This window comes from Pinus tabuliformis, chromosome 8 (genome assembly GCF_031772625.1).
Source record: "Pinus tabuliformis cultivar Carrire ecotype Pingquan chromosome 8, CPIR1, whole genome shotgun sequence".
Taxonomy (NCBI): domain Eukaryota; kingdom Viridiplantae; phylum Streptophyta; class Pinopsida; order Pinales; family Pinaceae; genus Pinus; species Pinus tabuliformis.
Window position 1 is genome coordinate 967,138,521 of NC_142294.1, and position 25,876 is coordinate 967,164,396.

General features: G+C 36.3%; 1 protein-coding gene, 1 long non-coding RNA gene and 1 pseudogene across 3 annotated transcripts; 2 read left to right on the forward strand and 1 right to left on the reverse strand.

Annotated features, from left to right (window-relative positions):
- Positions 1-2,256: 2,256 nt before the first annotated feature.
- Positions 2,257-2,652, forward strand: LOC149238683 (uncharacterized). Its single transcript, XM_089369642.1, has one exon. The coding sequence runs from the start codon at positions 2,257-2,259 to the stop codon at positions 2,650-2,652; it is 396 nt and encodes a 131-aa protein (XP_089225768.1).
- A 10,387-nt stretch (positions 2,653-13,039) lies between these two features.
- LOC149238684 (uncharacterized) lies at positions 13,040-14,811 on the reverse strand. Of its 2 annotated transcripts, XR_016245413.1 has the most exons (3): positions 14,327-14,622; positions 14,049-14,217; positions 13,040-13,884 (listed from the first exon to the last, which is right to left on the reverse strand). It is a non-coding gene; the product is annotated as an uncharacterized LOC149238684 (long non-coding RNA). The 2 variants fall into 2 exon arrangements; XR_016245412.1 differs by having other exon boundaries at positions 13,040-14,217; positions 14,327-14,811.
- Positions 14,812-17,682: 2,871 nt separating this feature from the next.
- The window catches only part of LOC149238685 (F-box/kelch-repeat protein At5g15710-like), a 29,451-nt pseudogene continuing 21,257 nt past the window's right edge, over positions 17,683-25,876 (forward strand).

The window sequence follows — 25,876 nt, forward strand, 5'->3', positions numbered from 1 at the left end:
GAAGTATTCACCACATCATATCATCCACCCAGATTGCTCTAATCCCAAAAAAGGCAGAAGTGGAATCTTTCCAAGAGTTCAGGCCGATATCATTATGCAATATCTCTTTCAAAATCATTTCCAAAATTATTGCGGAGAGATTGAAATCGACAATGGCCTCTTTCCTCTCCAAGGACCAACATGCTTTTTTAAAGGGGCGCAACATTTTGGATGTTGTTGCTATTACTCAGGAAAGCCTGTTTTCAATGATATCAATTAAGATGGATGCGGCCATTCTTAAAATCGATCTGCAAAAAGTTTACGATTGCTTGGATTGGGGATTCATGAGGTGTTTACTGGCAAAGATTGGTTTAAACTCTCAATCCATCAATTGGATCATGTCATGCGTAGAGAACGTCCACTACTCGGTCATCATCAATGGAATGCCTTCTCCTTTCTTTCCAGTGGAAAGGGGGCTTCGTCAGGGGTGTCCCCTCTCCCCTCTTTTATTTATTCTGACGATGAACTCTCTTAGCCTTCAGATTAATAAAGTCGTGGCCGAAAAGCGATGCAAGCCGGTTAGGATATGCAGGGACATCTATTTATCTCACAACCTTTTTGTTGATGACGTGCTCATCTTCGCCATGCTGTGTAGAGCTTCCTGGATTTGCCTCAATGACATTCTTAATAGATTTCAGAGGGCTACTGGATTATATATCAACAAAGGAAAATCTACCCTTTACCATAATGATACAAACATGGAAATGGTGAACTGGATTGCTGATCTGCTTGGTATTGATTCGAGATCGCTTAAAGAAGGTCTGAAATATCTGGGATTTCAACTAAAGGCCAAAGGCTACTCCAAAGCGGATTGGCAATGGGTGTTGGAAAGATTCTATAAAAAGATCTCCGCCTGGGAATTCAAGACTCTTTCTCTGGCAGGCAGACTTGTTCTTACCCCGTCAGTTTTTTAGCGCAATTAGCTGTTTATTGGGCCCACATCTTCTTCCTTCCAGCTAGCATTATTCACAAGATGAATAAACTGATGGCAAATTTTATATGGGGCGGTAGTTCCAGTCAAAGTAAAATCCATTTGTCGAAGCTGGAGAAGATCTCTTTGCCAAAGAAGCTTGGCGGTTGGGGCTTGCTAGATATGCGAAATTTTGGAAGAGCGCTATTATGCAAATCGCTGTCGAGAGGCATTTATGGTGAAGGTCTGTGGAGTCTAACTATTAGAAAGAAATATCTGCAAGATAAAGATCTGGAATTTTGGTACAAGAGGGGATCAATCAGAGTCAGACAAGGTTCTGCTATATGGCTCAGTCTCAGGAAAGTCTAGAAATACTTCTTGGAGCACTTGAGATGGAACCTTTTCTCTGGCAACCGAATCTTAATCGGGATCGACTCCATCGTGGGTGCACAAGAATGTGTTATCTTCCCTGAAAATCTTATTCTTTTTCTTCATAGGAATGGTATTTTCACGTGGGATAAATTAATTTCTTCTTGGTGCGGTCCTATCCCCTTATGGAAAGATGGCCACGATCTTCATTTGCCAGTCCCACTGCTTCCGGTATGGAAAATAGTTAAAGATGCTCTATGTAGCTTGGGAATCCATCGTTCTGGGACAGCGGACCATCTTGTGTGGATCGTTCCAAATGCAAAGTCGCCTGCTAGTGTTAAAGACATCTACGCTAATATGATTTATTCAAAGGCTTCAAACTCTTGCTTAATATATCCCTCGTGCTTCTAGAAGTTGGGATGCCCTCTCAAAATGATCCTGTTCTTGTGGCTGGTCTTCAACAACCGCAATTTGTCTTGGGATAAGTTGAGGAAGAGGAGCTGGCGTGGTCCGAGTAGATGTTCTATGTGTGAAGCTGCGGAGGAATCCAATCTTCATATGTTTTTCCAATGCAGCTCCTCTCTTCAGATCTGGTATGAATTGTCTCTGCTTGATGGTTTTCCTCATGTTGTCTTTGTTTCAATTCAGGTTGCTTTTCAATGGTGGTGCGTGCAAAAGGACTCTTGGCGATCTCTGTTTATCATTGTCTTATGGAGCTTATGGAAATGGAGGAATGCCAAAATTTTCCAAGACTCAAAAGAGCCTCTAAAGTCATCCTTGCATCATATTCTGTCCACACACGATATGATGCATGTTAAAAAGCCCAAGATGAAAATGGATCACAAAAAAGAGGTGGAAGATCCTCTCAATAGTGTTCCCTGTGTTTCTTTGATGGGGCCGAGCAGAATAATATTTGTGGATGTGGGGTCCACGTTATCATGGATGGGAAGCTGCAATATTTTTTATCATGGAATGGTGGAAGTGGTACAAACAGCTTGGCTGAGGCGAGAGCTCTTGCAGGACTGCTTGCCTTCTGTGTGTTTTTTGAGATTCAGAACATTTCAATATTTGGTGATTCAAAATCCATGATTGACCATGTTAGGGGAGCCTGCCACATCAGTTGTCCTCATTTATCTGGGTGGATGGACAGGATTATGTATTTCTGGAGAAATATGAAACAATGCTCTATTCACCACATCTTCCGCTCCCAAAATGTTCAAGCTGACCGTCTGTCGAAGAAAGGGCTGTCTTTAGAGCCTGGTTCTTGGTCTATGATGGTTTCTGATGGTGAACGTTCTTGCTTCATCCAGGACTTTTCCATCCCTGGATTATGATCTTTTCTTTTCATCCTTCTGCTTATTTGCTATTCAGCTAGTCCCTTTTTGTTATATGTGTATAGACATCTGTTGATCCTGTCCTTGAAAAGACTGTTTTGCTGTGATTTTGGTATGATGATGTTTAGATCTCCTTTGGGATGTCCTATGTCTGCAAGGTTTTGATTTCATGTGCTGGCAAGGTGGCTAGTTTTGATCCTTGTTGTATCTTATGTACTTTTTATATTGACTCAATATAATACTATGAAGTTTTTTTTCTCTGAAAATCAATGGATTATTTGCAATGCGCAATTTTTTTTAAAGTCACGTGGGAATTGAGAATTGGGAGTAGGAAGATGTAGCATTCCCACGATGATTCTCTGTAATATTCCGTGGGACCACACTGTATACGATCGACGTGTTGGGATGTCATGTATGGATGCATATCTTTTTCATGCCATGCCATTCATACATACATAAAATGCGCGTAACTAAAATAAAACCTAATTTTTTTTGCAACATTGTTCATGCCATGTGGAAAATTGAACTTAGAATAATATTTGACTTTGTGATGGAGGGCGCTATGGTAACCGCGTTCGCCATTACATCATGGGCTGTATATGCCAAGTTGCCAAAAAATCTGGTAGGCTGGAACTTCATCAGTAGTACTTATAGAATAGGTATTAATTAGCAATTGCACCAGATGTTGTAAAGGAAACGTCGTAAGGCATAAATTCAAGAAGCATTGTGACATATAAAGAAATTGAATATGAAAATTTCATTCTACTAAAACTTACTGGAATCTAACAACCATAGTCACAAAGGAGTTCTTAACTTATTAAGGCGCTCACTTTAATAAAAAAAATTAGCATTAAATTTATGGAGATATTTTCTCACAGTTGTCAAAGATCTCAATTTTCACCTTCTATAACCACAGACCAGTAACAGACACCTTCAAATAAAGTATAACATAGATGACCATATTGTGAACCACTGCACAAAAACAAATATTGAAAAGATGAAGAATTGTTCAATTCCATTCTACTTGTCTGTAGTTCTCTTGTGGTTACCTTGTGCAACCTTGATTTAGATTTCAACTTATTGAGCCACACTAACCCTGAAAGAGTATCACAATTATGAAATGAGTATGGATATTTTTCTCTCTCTATGCACACATTGATAGTGATTAATACCGTTCACCATAGCAAAACATTTCTCAGCGCTAGATATGGAGCTTCCTATGTTTCTTTTGACCAAGCAATCTCCCAAAATATTAACTTATATTCCCATCAACTAGGCAATTCCAACTTTCCACATTACGAAACTTGTCAATTTGAACACAAAATGTGTTGTCCAACCACTCATTTGAAAGATTATTGTCCTCTACTTTGTGCAACAGACAATTTGTAAATATTAGTTCATGAGAGTGGGTTATGGTTTGATGAAGCCAAAAAACCAAGGGAGTTTGTTGGTTTCCATTTCAGTGAATTTAAAATAGTTTGACAAGTTTCAATTTGCTTCATTTTTGAGCCATGGAGACAAGGCTTATAGGATTAGTATTAAGCATTTCAAGTAGAGGATTTAACCTTCTTCCAATGTGCAGAGAACCATGTAAATCTCAAAATCTTACTGACATGCATGATCATTAGCGCACCAAGGAACCTTGGCAACCAACCAACTCCTCATGAAGATTGATTCACCCTACAAGTGATCAAATCCTTAATGAATTAGGAGAGAACTAGTGAATCAAAGGTTCAACAAAGTTTTTATTAAGTTTTTATTCATGTTAGGAGCCAACGTGCCAACTAATTGAGTTCAGAGGCTTGTAGTTCAAGGCTTGGTGAGTTCAAAGGCTTGTAGTTCAAGGCTTGGCACTTTAATAAAAGTTTCCTTTGCCAAAAGAGCCAAAATGCCAACTCCCCAAGTTCAAAGGCCTAACAAGGTTGTAAAACTAGCAACATCTTTTTAGCTAAATTTGGTGAGCTTAAAGGCTTAGAAAATGCGTCTTCCTGAGCTGGGATTGGCAGCTTCAAACCCACCCTTGCTTTTCTCTCCCTTGAACCCATCTTCCCACTGAAACAGAAAGCTTGCCTTTACTTCTATATACCCTCTTTCTCTCCACAACATTATTTCACACAAGGAGAACCGTTTACCTTCATTCTACAATGCAAGTCCGTTGAAACCATGGCCATCTACCTTCATTCGGCAATGCAAGCCCGTTTCAAGCCATGGCCTTCTACATTCACTCTACAACGCAAGCCATGGCCTTCTACCTTTAGGGTTCGCTGGTCGAAGAAAAAGATGAAGTTTAGACTGTTATTGTTTCAGCTATAACTACATTTTAAAGGTAGCAAACATTTTAATCATCTAACATCAGATCAAACAGATCATAGTTTTAAGATAAGAGGAGAGTGGATTTTAGAGGGGAACGCCTTACGACATAAAAATAAAATTAGTGTATCTACCCCATTCAACCCATTGGATCCTAAAGCCAATCACAACACGTTTCTATCTTCAGAAACCTCAAGGACATGCTAACCTAGGGAGATTGTTATTGTAGTTGACGGTTGAATGGGTCAGCTACCAAAGCCAAGTCTATGTTGGTTAAGTTCTCTCTGTACTAATTATTCCTAAGCCTTTATTCTAACAAACTCTTTGCAATAACCTCTGATAAATTTCTCCCTCAAATTATACCTTCTTTGGTCATCTGTTCGTAATGGACAAGATTCGTAATAACTGTCATGCCACCAACAAAGAAAAGGCTGTTAAGATGGAAGCATAACACTAGATGTTATCAAAGCAACTACTCCATTGCTACAACTACAACAAAACTTGGTAATGTTGTAGCTGAAGAGGGCAGCATAGACTAAAACTAAAAAGGGTAGATGATTGTCCAAGTAATACTTGAAGTCTGTTATAGATAGTTGAGTTTTTCCCACTCTCTTCAAATTTCTTTTCTTTGCGTGCCCAAAATGGATCAAGTGGGCATTTCTAAGAGCATTCCTTGTTATGACAGGGATTGACAAATTTAAGCTAGAGTCCAATCCAGGCTAACTCTCTTTAGTTGAAACTTGAAACCATATGAACAATAAGTCTCGTCTAAATTATCATCCGCAAGAGCATATCATGAAAGGTAGCAACACGAAATACCTCAAGAGCATCATGAAAGATAGCATCATGAAATACCGCAAGAGCATCATGAATATTATATAGCCAAAAAGTCCCCTTATTAAAATTGCTAGATCACACTTTCAAAATTTGTTGAAAGATAGGAAATCTACACTGTAATGGTAAGGATCATCAACCATCTCGTCAAACAAATGAAGCATGCATCATACATTTGGACTACTCATTCAAAACATGACTAAATTTTTTTAAGAACAAATAATTCACTACATTATTCATTGAAATGAATTGTTAGCTTTTGCAAAGATGATGTGTTTACTTTTGCAAACTACAACTGAAACAAAACTTGGCATTGTAACAGCAGAGGGCAGCATAGCCTAAAACTTAAAAAGGCAAATGATTGTCCAAGTAATACTTGAACTCTGTTATAGATAGTAGAGTTTTGCCCAATCTCTTCAAATTTCTATCCTTTCCCTGCCCAAAATGAATCAAGTGGGACATTTCTGAGAGCACTCCTTGTTATGACAGGGAATGACAAATTTAAGCTAGAGTCCCGTCCAGGCTAACTCTCTTTAGTTGAAATCATCTGAAGAGCAAGCCTCAACTCTTTTTTTAAAATTACCAATCATATTGAAATACTGCAAGAGCAATCATGAAGATTATATAGCCAAAACATCCCCTTATTAAAATTGCCAGAAGTGGAGCGTTTACCTAGAGTTCTTTGGTGAAAAAAGAAAAACTATGAATAGGAAAAATCATATTAAATATCTATCTCTCATAATCTTTGCAAATGTTTTTACTGACAAATTCAACGCATGCTCATTTTAATAGGGATTTTGTTCAGATAAGATACAACTTACAATGATGAGCTTTTTATCTACACCAAATTTTCTCATGAATTTCAGAGACCAACAATTGTAGAATCTGGCAGTTCTCTGCCGAGCAATTCTCATACTAAACATAATATTTCCCGGCTGCAATATCATCTGTACAAAAAGAAAAGAAAAAAGGTAATCCACCAAACACTTAGACATGGATTACAAAATTTGCTTCTCTATAATAGAGCTCATCTTTAGCCATAGCCATATTTGTCCTATGGTCACTAAAGAGTAGCCATATTATCCCTTGTTCTTTCTGACCTATGGTCACTAAAGAGTAGCCATATTATCCCTTGTTCTTTCTGACCTATATGCTGACGTGTGTAAATAAGCTTGATCTCCATGTTGTTGATGTACCATTGAATCTGAGGAAAGTGTGAGTGATCTTACCACTCGTTCACTGAAACAACCTGCCACAGATTTTAAAATTCTTTTCATTCAGGATGACTTTCTCCATGACATAGCCTTATCCCTACATGTCATTCAATAAGCGTTTCCTTCTCCATGCTCAACTTTCCAGCGTTCATGCCTTGGCGCATGGCGAATATGCTTGGCCCTATATCTGATTCACTAGATGTCTCCTTGTCAATGTTCAACACTCCACCCTTCACATGGTGGTAAATATCTCGCAGAACTGAGGATCCTGCATTCGAATCCACATATATCTCCATGAAACGTTTTTATGTCAAATAAAGAATCGATGTAACATGCATTTTTGTTTTCAACGCTTGCATAGAATTCAATGCCTCCATTACTCAGCTATGCCGAGGAATCACCCTCTTCTCTAAACTAAGTGAAGCCATGGCCTTCTACCTTCACTATGCAACGCAAGCCATGGTCGTCTACCATCAGGGTTCCCTGGTTGAAGAAAAAGATGAAGTTTAGACTGTTATTGTTTCAGTTATAACCTTATAACTACATTTTAACGGCAGCAAACATTTCAATCGTCTAACATCAGATCAAACAGATCATAGTTTGATAAGTAAAATAGTTTGATAAGTAAAATAAGAGAGAGTGGAGTTAAGAGGGGAATGCCTTACGACGTAGAAATAAAATTAGTGCATCTACCCCATTCAACCAATTAGATCCAAAAGCCAATCACAACACGTTTCTATATTCAGAAACCTCAAGGATATGCTGACCTGGGGAGATTGTATTTGTAGTTCAAGGTTGAAGGGATCAGCTGCCAAAGCCAAGTCTATGTTGGTTAAGTTATCTCTATACTATTTATTCCTAAGCCTTTGTTCTAATAACCTCTTTGCAATAACCTCGCATAAATTTCTCCCTCAACTTATACCTTCTTTGGTCATCTGTTCGTAATGGACAAGATTCGTAATAGCTATAATGCTACCAACAAAGAAAAGGTTGTTAAGATGGAAGCATAAAACTAGATGTTATCAAAGCAACTACTCCATTACTACAACTGAAACAAAACTTGGTAATGTTGTAACTGAAGAGGACATCATAGATTAAAACTAAAAAGGGTAGATGATTGTCCAAGTAATACTTGAAGTCTGTTATAGATAGTTGAGTTCTACCCACTCTCTTCAAATTTCTATCCTTTGCCTGCCGAAAATGGATCAAGTGGGTCATTTATGAGAGCATTCCTTGTTATGACAGGGATTGACAAATTTAAGCTAGAGTCCAATCCAGGCTAACTCTCTTTAGTTGAAACTTGAAACCATCTGAAGAACAAGTCTCGTCTAAATTATCATCTGCAGGAGCATCATGAAAGACCGCAAGAGCGTCGTGAAGATTATATAGCCAAAAAGTCCCCTTATTAAAATTGCTAGATCACACTTTCAAAATTTGTTGAAAGATTGGAAATTTACACTATAATGATAAGGACCATCAATCATCTCGTCAAACAAATGAAGCAGGCATCATACATTTGGACTACTCATTCAAAACATGACTGAAAAATTTTAAGAACAAATAATTCACTACTTTCTTCATTGAAATGAATTGTTAGCTTTTGCAAAGATGAGGTGTTTACTTTTGCAAACTACAAATGAAACAAAACTTGGTAACGTTGTAACTGCAGAGGGCAGCGTAACTTAAAACTTAAAAAGGCAGATGATTGTCCAAGTAATACTTGAAATCTATTATAGATAGTAGAGTTCTGCCCAATCTCTTCAAATTTCTATCCTTTCCCTGCCCAAAATGGATCAAGTGGGACATTTCTGAAAGCACTCCTTGTTATGACAGGGAATGACAAATTTAAGCTAGAGTCCCATCCAGGCTAACTCTCTTTAGTTGAAACCATCTGAACAGCAAGCCTCGACACTTTTTAAAATTACCAATCATATTGAAATACCGCAAGAGCAATCATGAAGATTATATAGCGAAAATGTCCCCTTATTAAAATTGCCAGAAGTGGAGCGTTTACCTGGATTTCTTTGGTGAAAAAAGAGAAACTATGAATAGGAAAAATCATATTAAAAATCTATCTCTCATAATCTTTGCAAATGCTTTTATTGACAAATTCAATGCCTGTCTCATTTTAATAGGGATTTTGTTCAGATCAGATACAACTTACAATGATGAGCTTTTTATCTACCACTAAATTTTCTCATGAATTTCAAAGACTGGCAGTTCTCTACCGAGCTATTCTCATGCTAAACATAATATTTCCCAGCTGCAATATCATCTGTATAAAAAGACCAAAAAAAAGTAATCCACCAAAACCTAACATCGCACTTGGTTCTAAAACACTTAGACAGATTACAAAATTTGCTTCTCTATAATAGAGCTTATCTGTAGAAATAGCCATATTTTGTCCTCTGGTCACTAAAGAGTAGCCATATTATCCCTTGTTCATTCTGACCTATATGCTGATGTGTGTAGACAAGCTTGATCTCCATGTTGATGATGTGATCTCACCATTCGTTCACTGAAATATCCTGCAACAGATTTTTAAATTCTTTTCATTTAGGATGACTTTCTTCATGACCTAGCCTTATCCCTACATGTGATTCAATAAGCGTTTCCTTCTCCACGCTCAACTTTCCAGCTTTCATGCCTTGGCACGTGGTGAATATCCTTGGCCCTATATCTGATTCACTAGATATCTCCTTGTCAATGTTCAACACTCCACACTTCACATTGTGGTAAATATCTCGCAGAACTGAGGATTCTGCATTCGAACCCACATATATCTCCACGAAACGTTTTTCTGTCAAATAAATAATCGATATAAAATGCATTTTTGTTTTCAACGCTTGCATAGACTTCAATGCCTCCATTACTCAGCTATGACGAGGAATCACCCTCTTCTCCAAACTAAGTAAAGACATGGCCTTCTACCTTCACTCTGCAACGCAATCCATGGCCGTCTACCTTCAGGGTTCGCTGGTCGAAGAAAAAATAAAGTTTAAACTGTTATTGTTTCAGTTATAACTACATTTTAATAGTAGCAAACATTTTAATCAAATCAAACGGATCATAGTTTGACAGGTAAGATAAGAGGAGAGTGGATTTTAGAGAGAGTGGATTTTAGAGAAGAACGCCTTACGACGTAAAAATAAAATTAATGCATCTACCCATTCAACCCATTCGATCCTAAAGCCAACGGCAACACGTTTCTATCTTCAAAAACCTCAAGGACATGCTGACCTGGGGAGATTGTTATTGTAGTTCAAGGATGAACGGGTTAGCTGCCAAAGCCAAGTCTATGTTTGTTAAGTTCTCTCTGTACTATTTATTCCTAAGCCTTTGTTCTAACAACCTCTTTGCAATAACCTCTCATAAATTTCTCCCTCAATTTATACCTTCTTTGGTCATCTGTTCATAATGGACAAGATTCGTAGTAAGTGTAATGCCACCAACAGAGAAAAGGTTGTTAAGAAGGAAGCATAAAACTAGATGTTATCAAAGCAACTACTCCATTACTACAACTGAAACAAAACTTGGTAATGTTGTAACTGAAGAGGGCAATATAGACTAAAACTAAAAAGGGTAGATGATTGTCCAAGTAATACTTGAAGTCTGTTATAAATAGTTGAGTTCTGCCCACTCTTCAAATTTCTATCCGTTGCCTGCTGAAAATGGATCAAGTGGGGCATTTCTGAGAGCATTCCTTGTTATGACAGGGATTGACAAATTTAAAGTAAAGTCCAATCCAGACTAACTCTCTTTAGTTGAAACTTGAAACAATCTGAACAAGAAGTCTCGTCTAAATTATCATTCGCAAGAGCATCATGAAAGATAGCATCACGAAATACCTCAGGAGCATTATGAAATACAGCAAGAGCGTCATGAAGATTATATAGCCAAAAAGTCCCCTTGTTAAAATTGCTAGATCACACTTTCAAAATTTGATGAAAAATTGGAAATATACACTGTAATGGTAAGGACCATCAACCATCTCGTCAAACAAATGAAGCAGACATCATACATTTGGACTACTCATTCACAACATGACTAAAATTGTTCAAGAACAAATATTTCACTACATTTTTCATTGAAATGAATTGTTAGCTTTTGCAAAGATGAGGTGTTTACTTTTGCAAACTACAACTGAAGCAAAACTTGGTAACGTTGTAACTGCAGAGGGCAGCATAGCCTAAAACTTAAAAAGGCAGATGATTGTCCAAGTAATACTTGAACTCTGTTATAGATAGTAGAGTTCTGCCCAATCTCTTCAAATTTCTATCCTTTCCTTGCCCAAAATGAATCAAGTCATTTCTGAGAGCACTCCTTGTTATGACAGGGAATGCCAAATTTAAGCTAGAGTCCCATCCAGGGTAACTCTCATTACTTGAGACCATCTGAACAGCAAGCCTCGACATTTTTTTTAAATTACCAATCATATTCAAATACCGCAAGAGAAATCATGAAGATTATATAGCCAAAATGTCCCCTTATTAAAATTGCCAATAGTGAAGCGTTTACCTGGAGTTCTTTGGTGAAAAAATAAAAACTATGAACAGGAAAAATCATATTAAAGATTTATCTCTCATAATCTTAGCAAATGTTTTTACTGACAAATTAAGTGCATGTCTCATTTTAATAGGGATTTTGTTACCTGGAGTTCTTTGGTGAAAAAATAAAAACTATGAACAGGAAAAATCATATTAAAGATTTATCTCTCATAATCTTAGCAAATGTTTTTACTGACAAATTCAGTGCATGTCTCATTTTAATAGGGATTTTGTTCAGATCGGATACAACTTACAATGATGAGCTTTTTATCTACCCCAAATTTTCTCATAAATTTCTGAGACCAAGAATTGCAGAATCTGCCAGTTCTCTGCTGAGCTATTCTCATACTAAACATAATATTTCTCGGCTGCAATATCATCTATACCAAAAAAAAGAAAAAAAAAAAGGTAATCCACCAAAACCTAACATCGCACTTGGTTACAAAATTTGCTTCTCTATAATAGAGCTTATCTGTAGCCATAGCCATATTTGTCCTCTGGTCACTAAAGAGTAGCCATATTATCCCTTGTTCATTCTGACCTATATGCTGACATGTGTAGACAAGCTTGATCTCCATGTTGCTGATGTACCACTGAATCTGAGGAAAGTGTGAGTGATCTCACCATCCGTTTGAAAGCCACAGAATAGACAGATCCCGATCTATCATTTGCGAAATTTTTTTCTTTGAGAAACCCAGACTGCTCAAACACTGTAATCTTTTCTTCTAAGGTTTCTTTCGCTAGATTAAACGTTCCATGTACCGCAACTACAAAAAAGTTCATTTTGGATCTATAAAAAAGGAACCTAGGGTTGAGATAGACCACTCTTCGAAACTGAGCAGGGGTGGTCAAACGACAGCCCTTTAACAATTCCAACACTTCTTCCAAATTTTGAGTCGATTTTTCCCTAAGAAGACTGTTGTGATGTCTAAAGTATTTTGCAAAACAAAAATAAAGAATCTGTAAAATTAACTAGCAGACAGGCAATCGCATTGAAGAATTTCAATCCAACCGACAGTTCATCATTCATGGAGGAGAAACTATGTCAAAGGAAGAAATGGAAGCAATTTTGAATAACGCTTCATCTGTGTTTAGGCTTATGTCAGAGCTTGAAGGCAGAGTTGAGACGGTTTCAAAATTACTCCATCTCATCCAATGCCATACTTCCTGCTCCATGAAACAATAATGAAACAATAATCTGAACTAAACCACACACAATTAAAGTAATCCACAATCTACACGTCATTGATACATTGAATAGATTTCATTTGCACATTTTATGATATTAAAAGAGAGAAATACATGAAACTAAATTTTAGACATTGAACAGTTTTCTTAATGCCTGATAAGGAAAACACATACATATGCATCTGTGTAATTTGGAGGTCCGATCGGTATAAAACTCTGGTTTTGGTAGCCTTTAACCACCAAACTAAAACCAAAGAAGATGCCGATAATTATGTTCATGAATACATAACTAAATAACAACCAGTAACTATGTTCTTGACTACATAACTAAATAACATCCAACAAACCGAAAGTTGCTGGGTGCAGACTCCACTTCAGTTTTTTCCCTATGAATCGTGGAGATAGCACTTATAACAATTGCCTGACACATTTCAATGCCTTTATTTGCAATTACAAAAACCATGAACGTCTGATTGTTCATGTATCCTCAATTCAAAACAATTTTTTACAAGAGCTTAGTTGTCTGTAAAGTTCAAAACTTGTACTCAAGTCAGATGCATTGTCCCCTCCATAATGGAATGCATCATGGATTCAATGGCTTCATCCTTGGAGGGATTAGTTTTTTTCCAGAGAATATTATTCAAAGAAATCATAAATGCATCCTGGAAAACCTTAAATCTTAAATCTGTGTCACCATAGACTAGAGCAGGTATAATTTCCTGGATTATGGTCTTTCTCATTTCCTTCCTCTGTTCCTTGGGGATTTTCTGAAGAGCCTCTATCACATTTATATTATTTTCTTCAACTGTCTCTTCTGCTATGCAAACTGAAGATGCCATGGATACTTATAATATGCTGTAAAGGGATTGAACAACACATGAATGACCCAACTTTAAGAGAATCGAACAGGGATCTCCGAGTAGGGCTATCACCAGGAGGCTGAAGGTAGAATTCGGATTGCATGAAGAGCTTCACTGTGTTTTTGGGACCTAGGCAAACGTAGGAATTGCTGTTCAAAAAATTGCAACTCTTTGGTCTGCCTAAACACTGTTCAATGAGGACGGAACGAATGGATTTTGTATTGTTGCATCTTGGGGAACCTGCAAAGCTTATTAGATGGGTCTCTGGCTTATCCTGATCTGCCATTGCCATTGGCCAAATATCTTCATCAGAAAGAGGGTGAAAGAAAATACAAGCATCCAAGTATTTAAAGTGCAGTAGAGATTCAACAGTCCCATGTGCATGAAAGAGAACTCCTACATTGCCAGCTTGGTTAGCACAGTAAATGTGAAAGGAATCATACCATCATGGGTTTTTGGGTTCGTCAAGGATCTGAGTTCAACCCACTAGAGCTTTCTCTAGACCGAGTTCAACCCACTAGAGCTTTCTCCAGATCGATGGTCGCGTACAGTCTGTTAGCTCCTTTTCCAAACCCCATAGTCTCTTGAATGCCCCTCAATGTCTTGAATGAACTGTAACCATAGACACAAACAATAATAAAAAAAAAGACAAAAAGACAAAATGAATCACAGAGGATTCGATCGTTCTATATCTTAGAACTCAAATTACGCCATTTTTTACCTTTCTGAAGGACTTGGGAGCTCCTCCCGTCACTCAACCAGGATCACTCAGTGAATCTGCCTCGAAGATAGTTACATGGAGAGTTCCATGAATCAATAGCCGAGCCATTACTGATCACAGCCCATTTAGAGCGATTTCTAAGCCAATCTAAAGATAATCCTTGCAAAAATGGAGCCTTTGTTCCATACACAGGAAAAGGAGCCTCCATAGTTATTAGCAGGTGGCTTACAAAGTCTTCCTCTATCACCACCATTGCTGGTCTACTGAAGCCCTCCTTTACTTATTGTGTGGTTTCTTTACCGTTACAGCTGCTTGGCAGTTAATAAACTCATGGATCTGCCGGGAGTTAATAACCGCATGGATATGCCCCGTATCCCATGGATATGCATAATGGAGTTATCAATCTCACGGTATAAAATAGTTAATAACATCATGGATATGTCAGGAGTTAATAACCGCTGGATATGCCCCGTATCCCCTGGATATGCGTAATGCAGTTCTATGGCAGTTGGGAGAGGGCATACTATTGGGTATTAAATACTCGGTTATATGGTTCTTGATAGTTGTTTAACATACCCATTTATTTTTTATTTAATGCTCAATAGTATGCCCATTAGCTCTTGCGGTTGGGAAAGAAAAAAAGAAAAAAAAAAAAAGTTGCTATATTACAGCAAGGTGTTGGAGATGGCATAGTCGATTTAATAGAAACTTTTCCATAATGAATATTTTTACAGAAAGCATCTTAGCGTGATTGTTGTAATATTGGAAAAAAAGGGTATAGTTTTAAGTGGTTAGGTTTTTCCGAGTTTAAGCTTCTCTCACATTATTTTTTATATGAGATTTTTTAACCATTACTAAGTTTTTGAAGTCTTATTTCAAAACAAATAACATTTTTATTATCTTATTATTAATATTGTGAATTAATTAAATTTCAATGTTAAAAAAACATAATTTTAAATAAATTAATATAGATTGATTTTAAATTTATTAAAAAATAGACTTATTGTTAAATATTCATAATTAAAATAAATAGTTTCATTAAATTTATAACAATATATATAATTTTAATAGTTGTTAATTATGTGAAGAGGTGAGGTGAGGTGTTTTCTGGCTCAATATGGTAGAGATGGTGTAATGTAATATTTAACATTTTGACTAAGTCAAATTATATAAAAATAAAAATAAAAATTAAATTAAATAAAAAGATTAATGTAATATAGTGTAACATTTTAGCTTGGTCAAAATAAAAATAAAAATAACACTGTTAAAATAAAATAATATTAAAAATAAAAGTGACTCGCAGTATTGATCTGTTGTATTAAGAATCCATGATTTTTCCCATGATATTCATGTGGAATATATCCTATTTAAAGGGAGAAATTAAACCAACCTAGATCTATCTTAGCTCTGGATTTACCAAGAGCCCATACCATATTTAAAGAGAGAAATTAAACCAACCTAGATCTATCTTAACTCTGGAACTACTAAGAGCCCATATCCTATTTAAAGGGAGAAATTAAACCAACCTAGATCTATCTCAACTCTGGATCTACCAAGAGCCCAAAATGATCAAATCTCTTGATATGCAAACCTCTTTTAGAGCGAAAAGAGATTTGATTGATCCCTCTAGGATCTGGAGTTAAGATGGATCTAGGATGGTATAATTACAATGTAATAATATTTCTATAGAAATATAATATTTATAGTAATTTTATTTATATGTAATTTGATTATTTATTTATTTATTTAATAAATCAATGTTTTTTTATTAATTTAAAAGATTACATCTCCCCATAATGTTTTTCAAAAACCTATTGGCCTCACTCTTACTAGATTTATCATCCAATAGATGCATATCATTACAGACAAAAAGTGCCAAAAAAGCCATAAGACCAAGAGACAACAAATTAGCACCAGAAATTTTCAGAATTTACCATTGCAGGATGGTTTGGACCCGAGTCAGATGATGACAAAGGTTTAAATTCATAGTGAACATGCCCCTCCATGTGAGCCAATACAGTTTCCATACAGTCAAGCTTCTCTTATATGTGTCACTACCCTCTCTAGAGACTGACCAATCTATCATGCATCTCCCACAAATTTCGTTGACCGTGACTCATGAAATCTATGATGTCATTGTGATCATCCTACTAGGCTCGATTGTTCGATTCTCGAAGGAGACTAGCGTTGTCTTTCGATAAGGAGGCATACACTATTGAGGGAAAAGAATGAGAGGGTGGTGGGTCCACAATTTCTCCATGCCCCTGCTCATTTTGCTATTGCCGCACCCAAAAACCCCTCACCTCCATTCCTCTTCTCTCCCAACCTCACTAAGGAGCCATATTGAGTGCCCACCTCATAACTTCTTGCCAAAGAATGGAAATGTCTTTGTTGTACCTACAAGTTCAACTAAATAGCTTGGGATGCCTCTTATTCACACTTGGGGCCATAGACTTCCTTGTTCCCAAATGAAAACGCCTCTCACTAGGTAGGCCCCTGCAAGACACCACAAAAACAAAAACTTGAAATACAATAGTCGCTTTGTCACTACCCAGTCTGACCCTTGTGAAGAGTACACCTGCCAACCTCCCCAAGAGGGTTGACAAAACCTTGACCTGGTGTGTGCAGGATTTCAGAGCTTCCAAGGCCACACTAATAGCTAGCCGACCAAGCTTCCTCCTTCCCGAAAACACTGAACCCGTACATAGTGGTAGTCCAGAATGCTCGAAACTCAAGTGTCCATGATTAGGCTCCATCACCTGCCTACAAACAACTAGACTTCCCACCTTACCTAATGTAGATAGAAAAGGCAGGGGACGAAAGTACCTTGCCAGACAACCACTCCACCCAAACATACACAACAAAACTAAATGCTATAAACAAAAAATTAACCAACACAAATTGAGTAGCTAGGCTTAAAGCTTTATACCTATGGATAACCCCCAACAACTCTGTGATTGACATAGAACATTTTAGGGACGAATTTTTATATTACACCCCTTTTCTATAGTTAGCCCAAAAATTATTTAAAAAATAAACAATTATTACATTTTAGCCATAAAAAATAAGCTTGATAAACAATCCAAAGGCTTGATTCATCTAGTTTGGAGGTTGGATTTGCTTTCAATCACCCCGATTTTTTGGTTTGTAGGTCGTATTTGGTTGCAATCACCCTGATTTCCTGGTTTGCAGGTCATATTTGGTTGCAATCGCCCTCTACCATTCTAGGAAATCAAGGGTAGGGTTGAATTCATGGGGGGATTTACCTGTATAAATTCTACAGTCCCCATTATTAAGTTGTGGGTGTGTAAGTTGTGCGTGTGTAAATTCTACAGTGAGGGTGTGTGAATTCTACAATGAGGGTGTGTATTTTCTTTAGTCGTTTGTTGAATGCGCTCTTGTTTGAGGAAAGGTGGTTACTACCACTGGCAAGGTATTTCCGAGCCCTTGTGTTGGGTTAATTTTTTGTGCTTTCATGTTTTCCCATAGCCATTGGTAGAGCTATTTGATATTTGTCTTCTAGTGTTATATTCTATTAATTATTTCTATGGACTATGACTTGTGAAGTTTTTAAGGGAGAAAGAGGCTTTTGGATTGCTTTTTAGATTGGTTTTTGCTGTGAAGGAGCAAAATACAGGCAACTGATATTCCATATCATTTGTGGGAGAATATCTTGGCTAGGCTGTCGATTTCGAACCTCTTCAAGATGTTGAGAGTTTGCACAACCTAGAATTCAATGGTGTGCAGTCAGATTCATTTCCGATGACCTACAGGAGGATACCCCTACAAGACCTTTTCTTCATTCAGTTTGCAAAAAATCGTAATAGAAATGTTGTTGTTACCTATAATCCTATAGGTGACAATGTTAGTTTTTGTAGCATCAGATGTGTTCTAGCCACAAAACTTTGTGGAGAGGCTAGAATGAATGAGTTCTCCAAACCCTGAAATCATTTATGGAAATTCCACCCATAAGTGTCTCAATTAGGTTATTAACCATTTTTTAATTATTTCCTAACTTCAAATTTAGGGAACATGGTTAATTAATCATTATCAATTGAGATGTGGTGAGAATCATTTAGAAACTCACACAAATCAACAGGGAATTAATTTGGGCCATCGATTATGTTTTAATCTTGGTCATTGGTGCTCCAACAGAAGATTATAAGAAGTCAATGGGTAGTTAGAGAACACACCAGGGAAGATACTTAGTTCCTCAAGTAGATCAATTTTCTCAGTGGCTAAAGTTTTGCAAGAGAAAATCAAGTCGGAGAGTGAGTTGCAGGTGGGAGAGAGAGGACATAAACAATAGTCTGAGAGTGCAGGACAAATCTGGAAGGGCCAGTGGAGAGGAGGGACACATTTCATCAGCGCAGAGGAGTGACGCAGGGCCTACACAATCACTGCACAAAGGGTGACACAATGAGAACAATGAAAGGGTATAAGGTCCTCTTCGAGGTCAGAAAAAGGCTGAGGAGTGTGAGAAATTCATCAGTAAATTTCTCTTAGAGATTCTTTCTCTATTTTAGATATCAGTATTTTGTACAAAAATTATTGTTGAAGATTAATAAAAGAAACCCTCATCTGCTACGCCGATTTTCCCACATTGGGTTTTCCGAGGACGATTGACAAAAATAATTGTGTCATTATGGTTATGTGTGTGCTTGCATTTATTTTCCGCAGATTTTCATTTGTGTAGGCTGCAGTGTATATGTTTCGATATTTGCCATAGAAAACTGTAAATAATTTGTTTAGTCAATTTAAAAAATAGAAGAAATAATATCAGTTGTTGCAGTAAAATTCAAGACAACGAACTTTCACATGTATCAGAGCATAGGTAAAGCAGGAATATCTTGGTTGCGGACGGAAGAAGGATTTCAAAAGCACTGTGTAGGCATCAGTTCCAAACCCTAGAGAGGTTGTGTAGTCCATTGGCTAGGTGGGAATTTTTTTGTGGAAAATTAATTCTCTGAGGGAGTCGAAAGAGAATAAAATTTTCCAGATCGAGATTTGTCAGAGGCAGAGGGAGGAACACAACAGTTTCCATGCATAGCATGACGTGTATTTTGCAGCTGTGAATTTAGTGTTGGGAACTATTGTACTGTTCAACATCCCCCCATTTTAATATATTATAAATTTCCTATGAAATTTGTTATATTAAAATAGGGACCCTTCAATTTGAGAAAAATCTTATAATCAAAGCTTAATACATAGGTTGTTTTATTAAAAACCAAGTATTAAACCTTGATTATCCTAAAAAACCAAATTAAATAGCCCCCAGAACCAAGACTTATACTTAGGCTTTAAAAAACCTTAAGTAATAAATAAAATGGGTTATTTAATTAAAAAACAAAATAAATTGGAGTTTTTGATCCCCTAAGGTTGGAATCCTCACAAATTCTGACACTCCACTATACCCCACATCACAAATAATGAAAGTTCCTAAAGGCAAAGTCTTCCCCGCTCTACTCCATAATTGTGATTGCGATTAGTTGGAACCAACGGGAAAATACACATCTCAATTCATAATTCCCTGCGTTTATGACTATCGCGAAAGTTGAAAAGGCTTAAGTCCATACCCCATTACCTTAGCCGAATTGCGATTGCGATTAGGCCAACCAAATGCGATTGCGACGAAGCTTAGATTCGATGGCTTAATTAAAACAATTCATACATTCCCTGTGTCCAGAGCTATCGTAATAAACCATAAAAGATTAAGTCCTTCCTCTTGCCTATTGTGATTACACCGAACCTGATGGGAAAATCAACTGCAATCTATAAAATCCCTCATTCACAAGCCATCGCAAATTTCATTAGACCAAGCACTCTGCCCCTTCCCGATTGCAATATGCGATATAGCCGGACTCACAGTGATTATAAAACACGTTTAAATTAAATATTGCATTCGTGCAATCACAAAATTCCAGGAGCCATGCCTCATTTGAATTGTGATTGCGATATGATCTTGATTTCCGATTGCGATATGACGTTAGAAGTGACGTCATTTCCATGTCATTTTCCACGTCACATACCACATCACTTGTCACCTGTGACGTGCCACATCAACATTCCATTTCATTCTCCACGTCATAGTGACATCACCATGACGTCAGCCTCGACGTCATCCTGCATATCGCAAATCACAAGTATTTCGACCACCTCTTATAGTCTGCAACTCCGAATGTCGATTGCGATAATCCTGTGTATTGCGATATGCGATAAAGCCCCGGACCCAATAGAATTATACACTGCAATTAATTTAATCCTCACGTCCGTGGCTATTGAAAATAACAAAGGATCACTGTATCACTGCCTCCTGTCATATCTCGATTGTGATATGCGATTAGGCCCGAACTCGATGGGATTATAAAATCCATACCATAAAACCCCGCATATGGAGCTATCACAGTTACCAAAGGGTCCTACATCACACCGATTGCGACTGCAATAAAGCCCCAGACCCAACGAGATTATTCACTCCAATCCATAAATTCTCATGTCCACGCAATCACAAAAGTCACAGGCCTTAATTCGTTCCTCCTCTGCCCATTCTGATTGCAATTTGGTCTTATTTGAATTTTTGTCTATTTCAATAAGGATTCTCCTTGCTTGAAATATGATTATAATTCAACCCTCGGTCTAAAAGCGATTATGATTTTGCTATAAAACCGTAAAAGTCCAACTCATCTTACCACAAATCTCACTTTGCATGACTCTCCATGATGGTTGTGTTCGTAATTTATTATGAATGTATATTTTTCTTGATTTCCTACAAAAGTGATTTGTTTCAAATAAAACTTGCTTATCAGTTTCATTTATTTCCAGCTTATCAATTCCTGTTTTTCTTGTTCAGGTTCATGATAGAAGAAGATAGATATGCTGAAAAGCAGCAGTTAAGCTCAAACAGACAGACAAGCATCCGTATAATCTGATGAAACAAACAAATCTGATAAAGACATCAAATCACATTTAGAAATTTCCACCAAACAACTGTTTTCCATTAAGTGTTGTTGAAGGGATCTGTTTAAATGCCCTTAACGCTCTGCACAATAGATTCAGTTGTTTTTGATATTTAAGCTTACTCGTTGTATGAAATAAAGGTCCTGAATTTTATGAAGAAAGTCTTACGAAAGCTCGCACTATTTTACTTTCATACTTTTCTCAATAGAATGAATGGAACATTGTTTTTCAAATTTTCATAAAGAATTTTGAGAAGTTGCACTACTGTACTCCCAGAATCATCTTTGTGAGAAGGACTAAACTGTTGCTATTTCTTTTATGAGCTGAGCAAAGTGCATCTGGTATTTCTATCATTGTACCTCTGTTTTGTTCATAAATAAATAGTAAATTTATCTTTTCAGATTTCTTATTACTTGATATTTAAAGAACATAGTTACATGTATTCACTACAGATCATGCTGCCATTGATATTTTTATACATCTTAAGAAATTTGCTTTGATATTCTAAATGCGATATGAGTTTACACATTATTTTGATTAACTATTTAATCAAACTAATCATCTTGAAATAGTTTCATTTCCATTGGTGTTTGAGAAATCTATATTGTCATTTACTAAGGAAAATCATTATAGATCACATCTAGATAAAAGTTAAACAATCTCGGGTTATAGAGTAGATTAATGTACATATTTTTCCATTTAATTAATTACTGAAAATCCATCTATTTCACTTCACTATAAGCATTAGACACTCATTCAATCACCTATCATTGGGAAATTGGTCCCATACATTCTAGTCTGAGCCACTACTTAAATGAAAAAGGATTTGTCTTAGCGTCCAGACCAAGTGGTTTTCCCCTGTGTTGAAGCAACGATTTTCAAGGCCTCAACACTTTTTGGCACTAGAAGGAGGGCATGCAAACTATGAACGGAAAGTAAGTCCAATCCCAAAACAAAAGGCCATTCCAAGAGTCATTCTTCCTCCAAATCTCCTCCAGAATATCCTACTTTTAGATCAAGAGTTGCAATCACCTCCCAAGTATCCTAGAATACTTCCTGAGGTAATCCCTGCCAATTATACTCCAGAATCACTAAAAGTTACAGCTTTGATAAAGAAATTGGAGATGTCTCCATTTCAACAGAAAAGCCTGAATCATCCAAAGATTCTGAAGGAAGAATAACTTCTTATTTTCAAGGAACTAGTGTTTTAACTCGGTCCCAAAGTGAAAAATGTGGCATCTTTCCATTTGAATTTCCACTTCACTGTTGAACGAAAACTACTACATCATATTCCCAAACATCTACCAGTGACATTACCTCATTCTCTCATTCACCAACATGTCCATTTATTACTTTTTCATTTCCTTTCTCTCTACTGTTCACTTCATCTATTTCCATTTCCTCTACACAAACAACTAGTGCTACCTCAAGCAGTACTATAATAGCTACCAGTTCTTATTTCATCACATCCACCTCCCCAAATGTTACAATGGCAGCTAGACCATGGTCCAATTCGAGAGCGATTCAAATGCCAACATCACTTCATCCTGTACCAAAACATCCTGAAAGATGGCTTCCCAAATTCAATCCTGATGATGGGTTACTTGTTGAAGAGCACCTTCATAATTATATGTTAGCCATCAATCTCAATGAGGTAGATGAAGAAGACGTTGTTAGATTATTCTCGTACACTCTTACAAGATCAGCAAGGTCCTTGTACTTTTCATTACCAGCCAATTCTATTACTAGCTGGGATATTTTTGAAGAATTATTTTTGACTAAATTTGGTGATGATCGCTCAAACACATCTCTTATCAATGACCTTTACAGTTTAAAAAAAAATCAAGGGAAAAGATAAAAGATTTCAATTCCAGATTTAACAAATTGTTAAATAAAATCCCAACTACTTCTAGACCTGGTGTCGATGTACAAATTGAATGGTATATTTCATCTCTTCCTTCTAACATAGGAATTTTTGTAGATAGAGCTAATAAAAATACCTTGGTAGATAACATGAAAGAAGTTGTGTCTGTAGAGAAAGGGATTAATGCACTAGAAAAGAAAAAATATCAGGAAGACAAAAAATTAAAAAGAGTTAAATTTAAAAATGAAGCTAAAAAGAAAACACCTAAAGATCCCTTTGATATTGAAGGCTTACAGCAAGTCCTTAAAACTTTATCTAACGAGTTGGTAGAGATCAAAAAACAAGTAGTTGAATCCTCTTCCAAAAAACCTTTTAGACCATTCATAAGAAATCAGCCACCTAATCCACAACCTCCAAACACGATTTCTAATGCAGAAACTGATGATGAAGATGAGGAAGAAGAAACATTTTCTGTTATTGAATCCCAAGATGAACAAATAGCTGAGTTAAATGGAATGTGGGATTTTATTATTCCTATTTCTGATAGTGAAAATGAATATGAAGCATTACCTGTTAGCACAATAAGCAAAATTCCAGTTGATCCTATACAACCAATTAAAAAAAAGAAACCTTCAACTTCCACTGCTAAGTATAAAGTTGTTAAAAAATCCACTTCTACTTATCCCCAAGTAATTCCATCTTCATCCAATTCTCCATATTCACCCAGAACCTTAGTAGTTTCAGATACTATTGAGTACAATATAGTTAAGGATATGAAGAAAATAAAAGCAAACATTTCCCTTCATGAACACACTAAACTCAAACAACAACATAAATTTTTACTAAAAGAATTGAATGCAGCACCCGCTTCTCCTCTTCTTACTACTGTGGTATCTAAAGATTCTAATGGAATGCGTAAACCTCCTAGTCATCCATTATTCGATTTCTCTTATTCTATTATTATAGGTAACAAGTCTAACTCACATACTCCTCATTTTATTTTGATTTTTGAAATATTTAATAAAAATGTACATAACTGCTTAGTAGATTCAGGGGCATCTTCGAATATCATGCCGTATTCAGTTTGTCTGAAATTAAACATGTCACCCCAGAAAACTCCAGTTCACATTGTGCAACTCGATAGGAAAAAAGTTAAAGTCATGTGAGAAATGAATTCAGTTCCTATTAGATTATCTTCGAATCGTGAAGTTTGACAAATAATTGATATACTTGTTGCTGATATCACAAATTTCTATGGTTTAATTCTTAATAGAGATTGGTCAGAACAACTACACGGTTATTTTGCCATTGATTGGTCTCAATTATGGCTCCCATTTAATGGAAAGTCGAATCAAATCAGAATCAAACGAGAAAAACATATGAAACATTCAGTAACAGATTTCGAAGGTGAAAAAGAGGTAGTATAATTTAATAACAACATTCTTGGAAACTAATCTACTGAATAATTTTTTGAAAATTTTAAAGCACAAACGTCACCTTTTTTGAGCAATTCTATAACTCTCAAATTGAAAAAATTTCACAGACATAATTTTCCAGATGTGTAAATATGCTAGAAAAACCATTAGTTAATTCTTTATTCTGAACATTGTATTTTGATGGGTCAAAATCAAGCGATGGTGTAGGAGCAAGTTACATATTGATTAATCTTGAAGGCGTGAAGACAATGCTGACTTGTAGATTGGAATTCGAATGCACAAATAATATTGCAAAATATGAAGCACTAGTCCAAGGTATATATAAATAAATTAGCCTTGACGTTAAATACCTTCAAGCTTATGGAGATTTAGAAATTGTAATTAAACAAGTAAGAAACATGATGCATTTTATCTCTACACACTTGAAGCATTATCAGTCTTTGGTTCAGTCTCTCACTTCACATTTTTTAGTGTTTAACATTTCTACTATTCCTAGGATTCAAAATGCCAACACTGACCTTCTTGCTAATGTTGCATCAAAACTAATCCCATCCAAAGATTACAGTCCCGATAGTTTTTCTATAGAATTAATATTTAGGCCATCCATTCTTGATAATATCACCAATTGGCGGGTATTTAATGATGATGAAGACATTTTAAACTTCTTAACTTCTGAAAAATCATACAATGACCAAATAATTGATGAAGATGAACATGACAATAAATTAAAACAAAAAATTGAGGATAATCCCATACCCAAATCTGTAGTTAAACTTGAGGATCTCTATGATTTAATTAATAAACCTTGGGACAGATCTTAATCCTCAGAACATGAATTTGGGACTTGGTCTCTCTTTTGAATAAAGATTATCCTTCATCCATTTTCTACAGAAATATAAGGATGTCTTTGCTTGGAGTTATGAAGATCTCAAAACATTTGACACTTCCATCATTCAACATACAATTCCGATGACATCTAACGATAAACTTGTCTAACAAAAATTAAGGAAAATTCATCCGAACTTAGAAAATAAAATCAAAACAAAATTGAATAAAATCCTTAAGGCTAAAATCATTTTTCCTATTAGGCATTCAAGATGGGTTTCCAACTTGGTACCTGTTAGGAAGAAAAATGATTGTTGGACACCTAATCCTCTATGGGTTGGTGTAGAATGTGAACAACCATGAGAGTCCAAGAGACCTTGGGATGTGGAACCCAATGGTCACACAAATTTACTATAAATGTATATCATGTCAATAATAATGAAATTCAATGGTTTATCATCCACCTTT

What these genes read in the sequence shown, in the direction of transcription:
- LOC149238683 (XM_089369642.1), top strand. Translation starts at nt 2,257, where the DNA reads ATGGATGGGAAGCTGCAATATTTTTTATCATGGAATGGTGGAAGTGGT.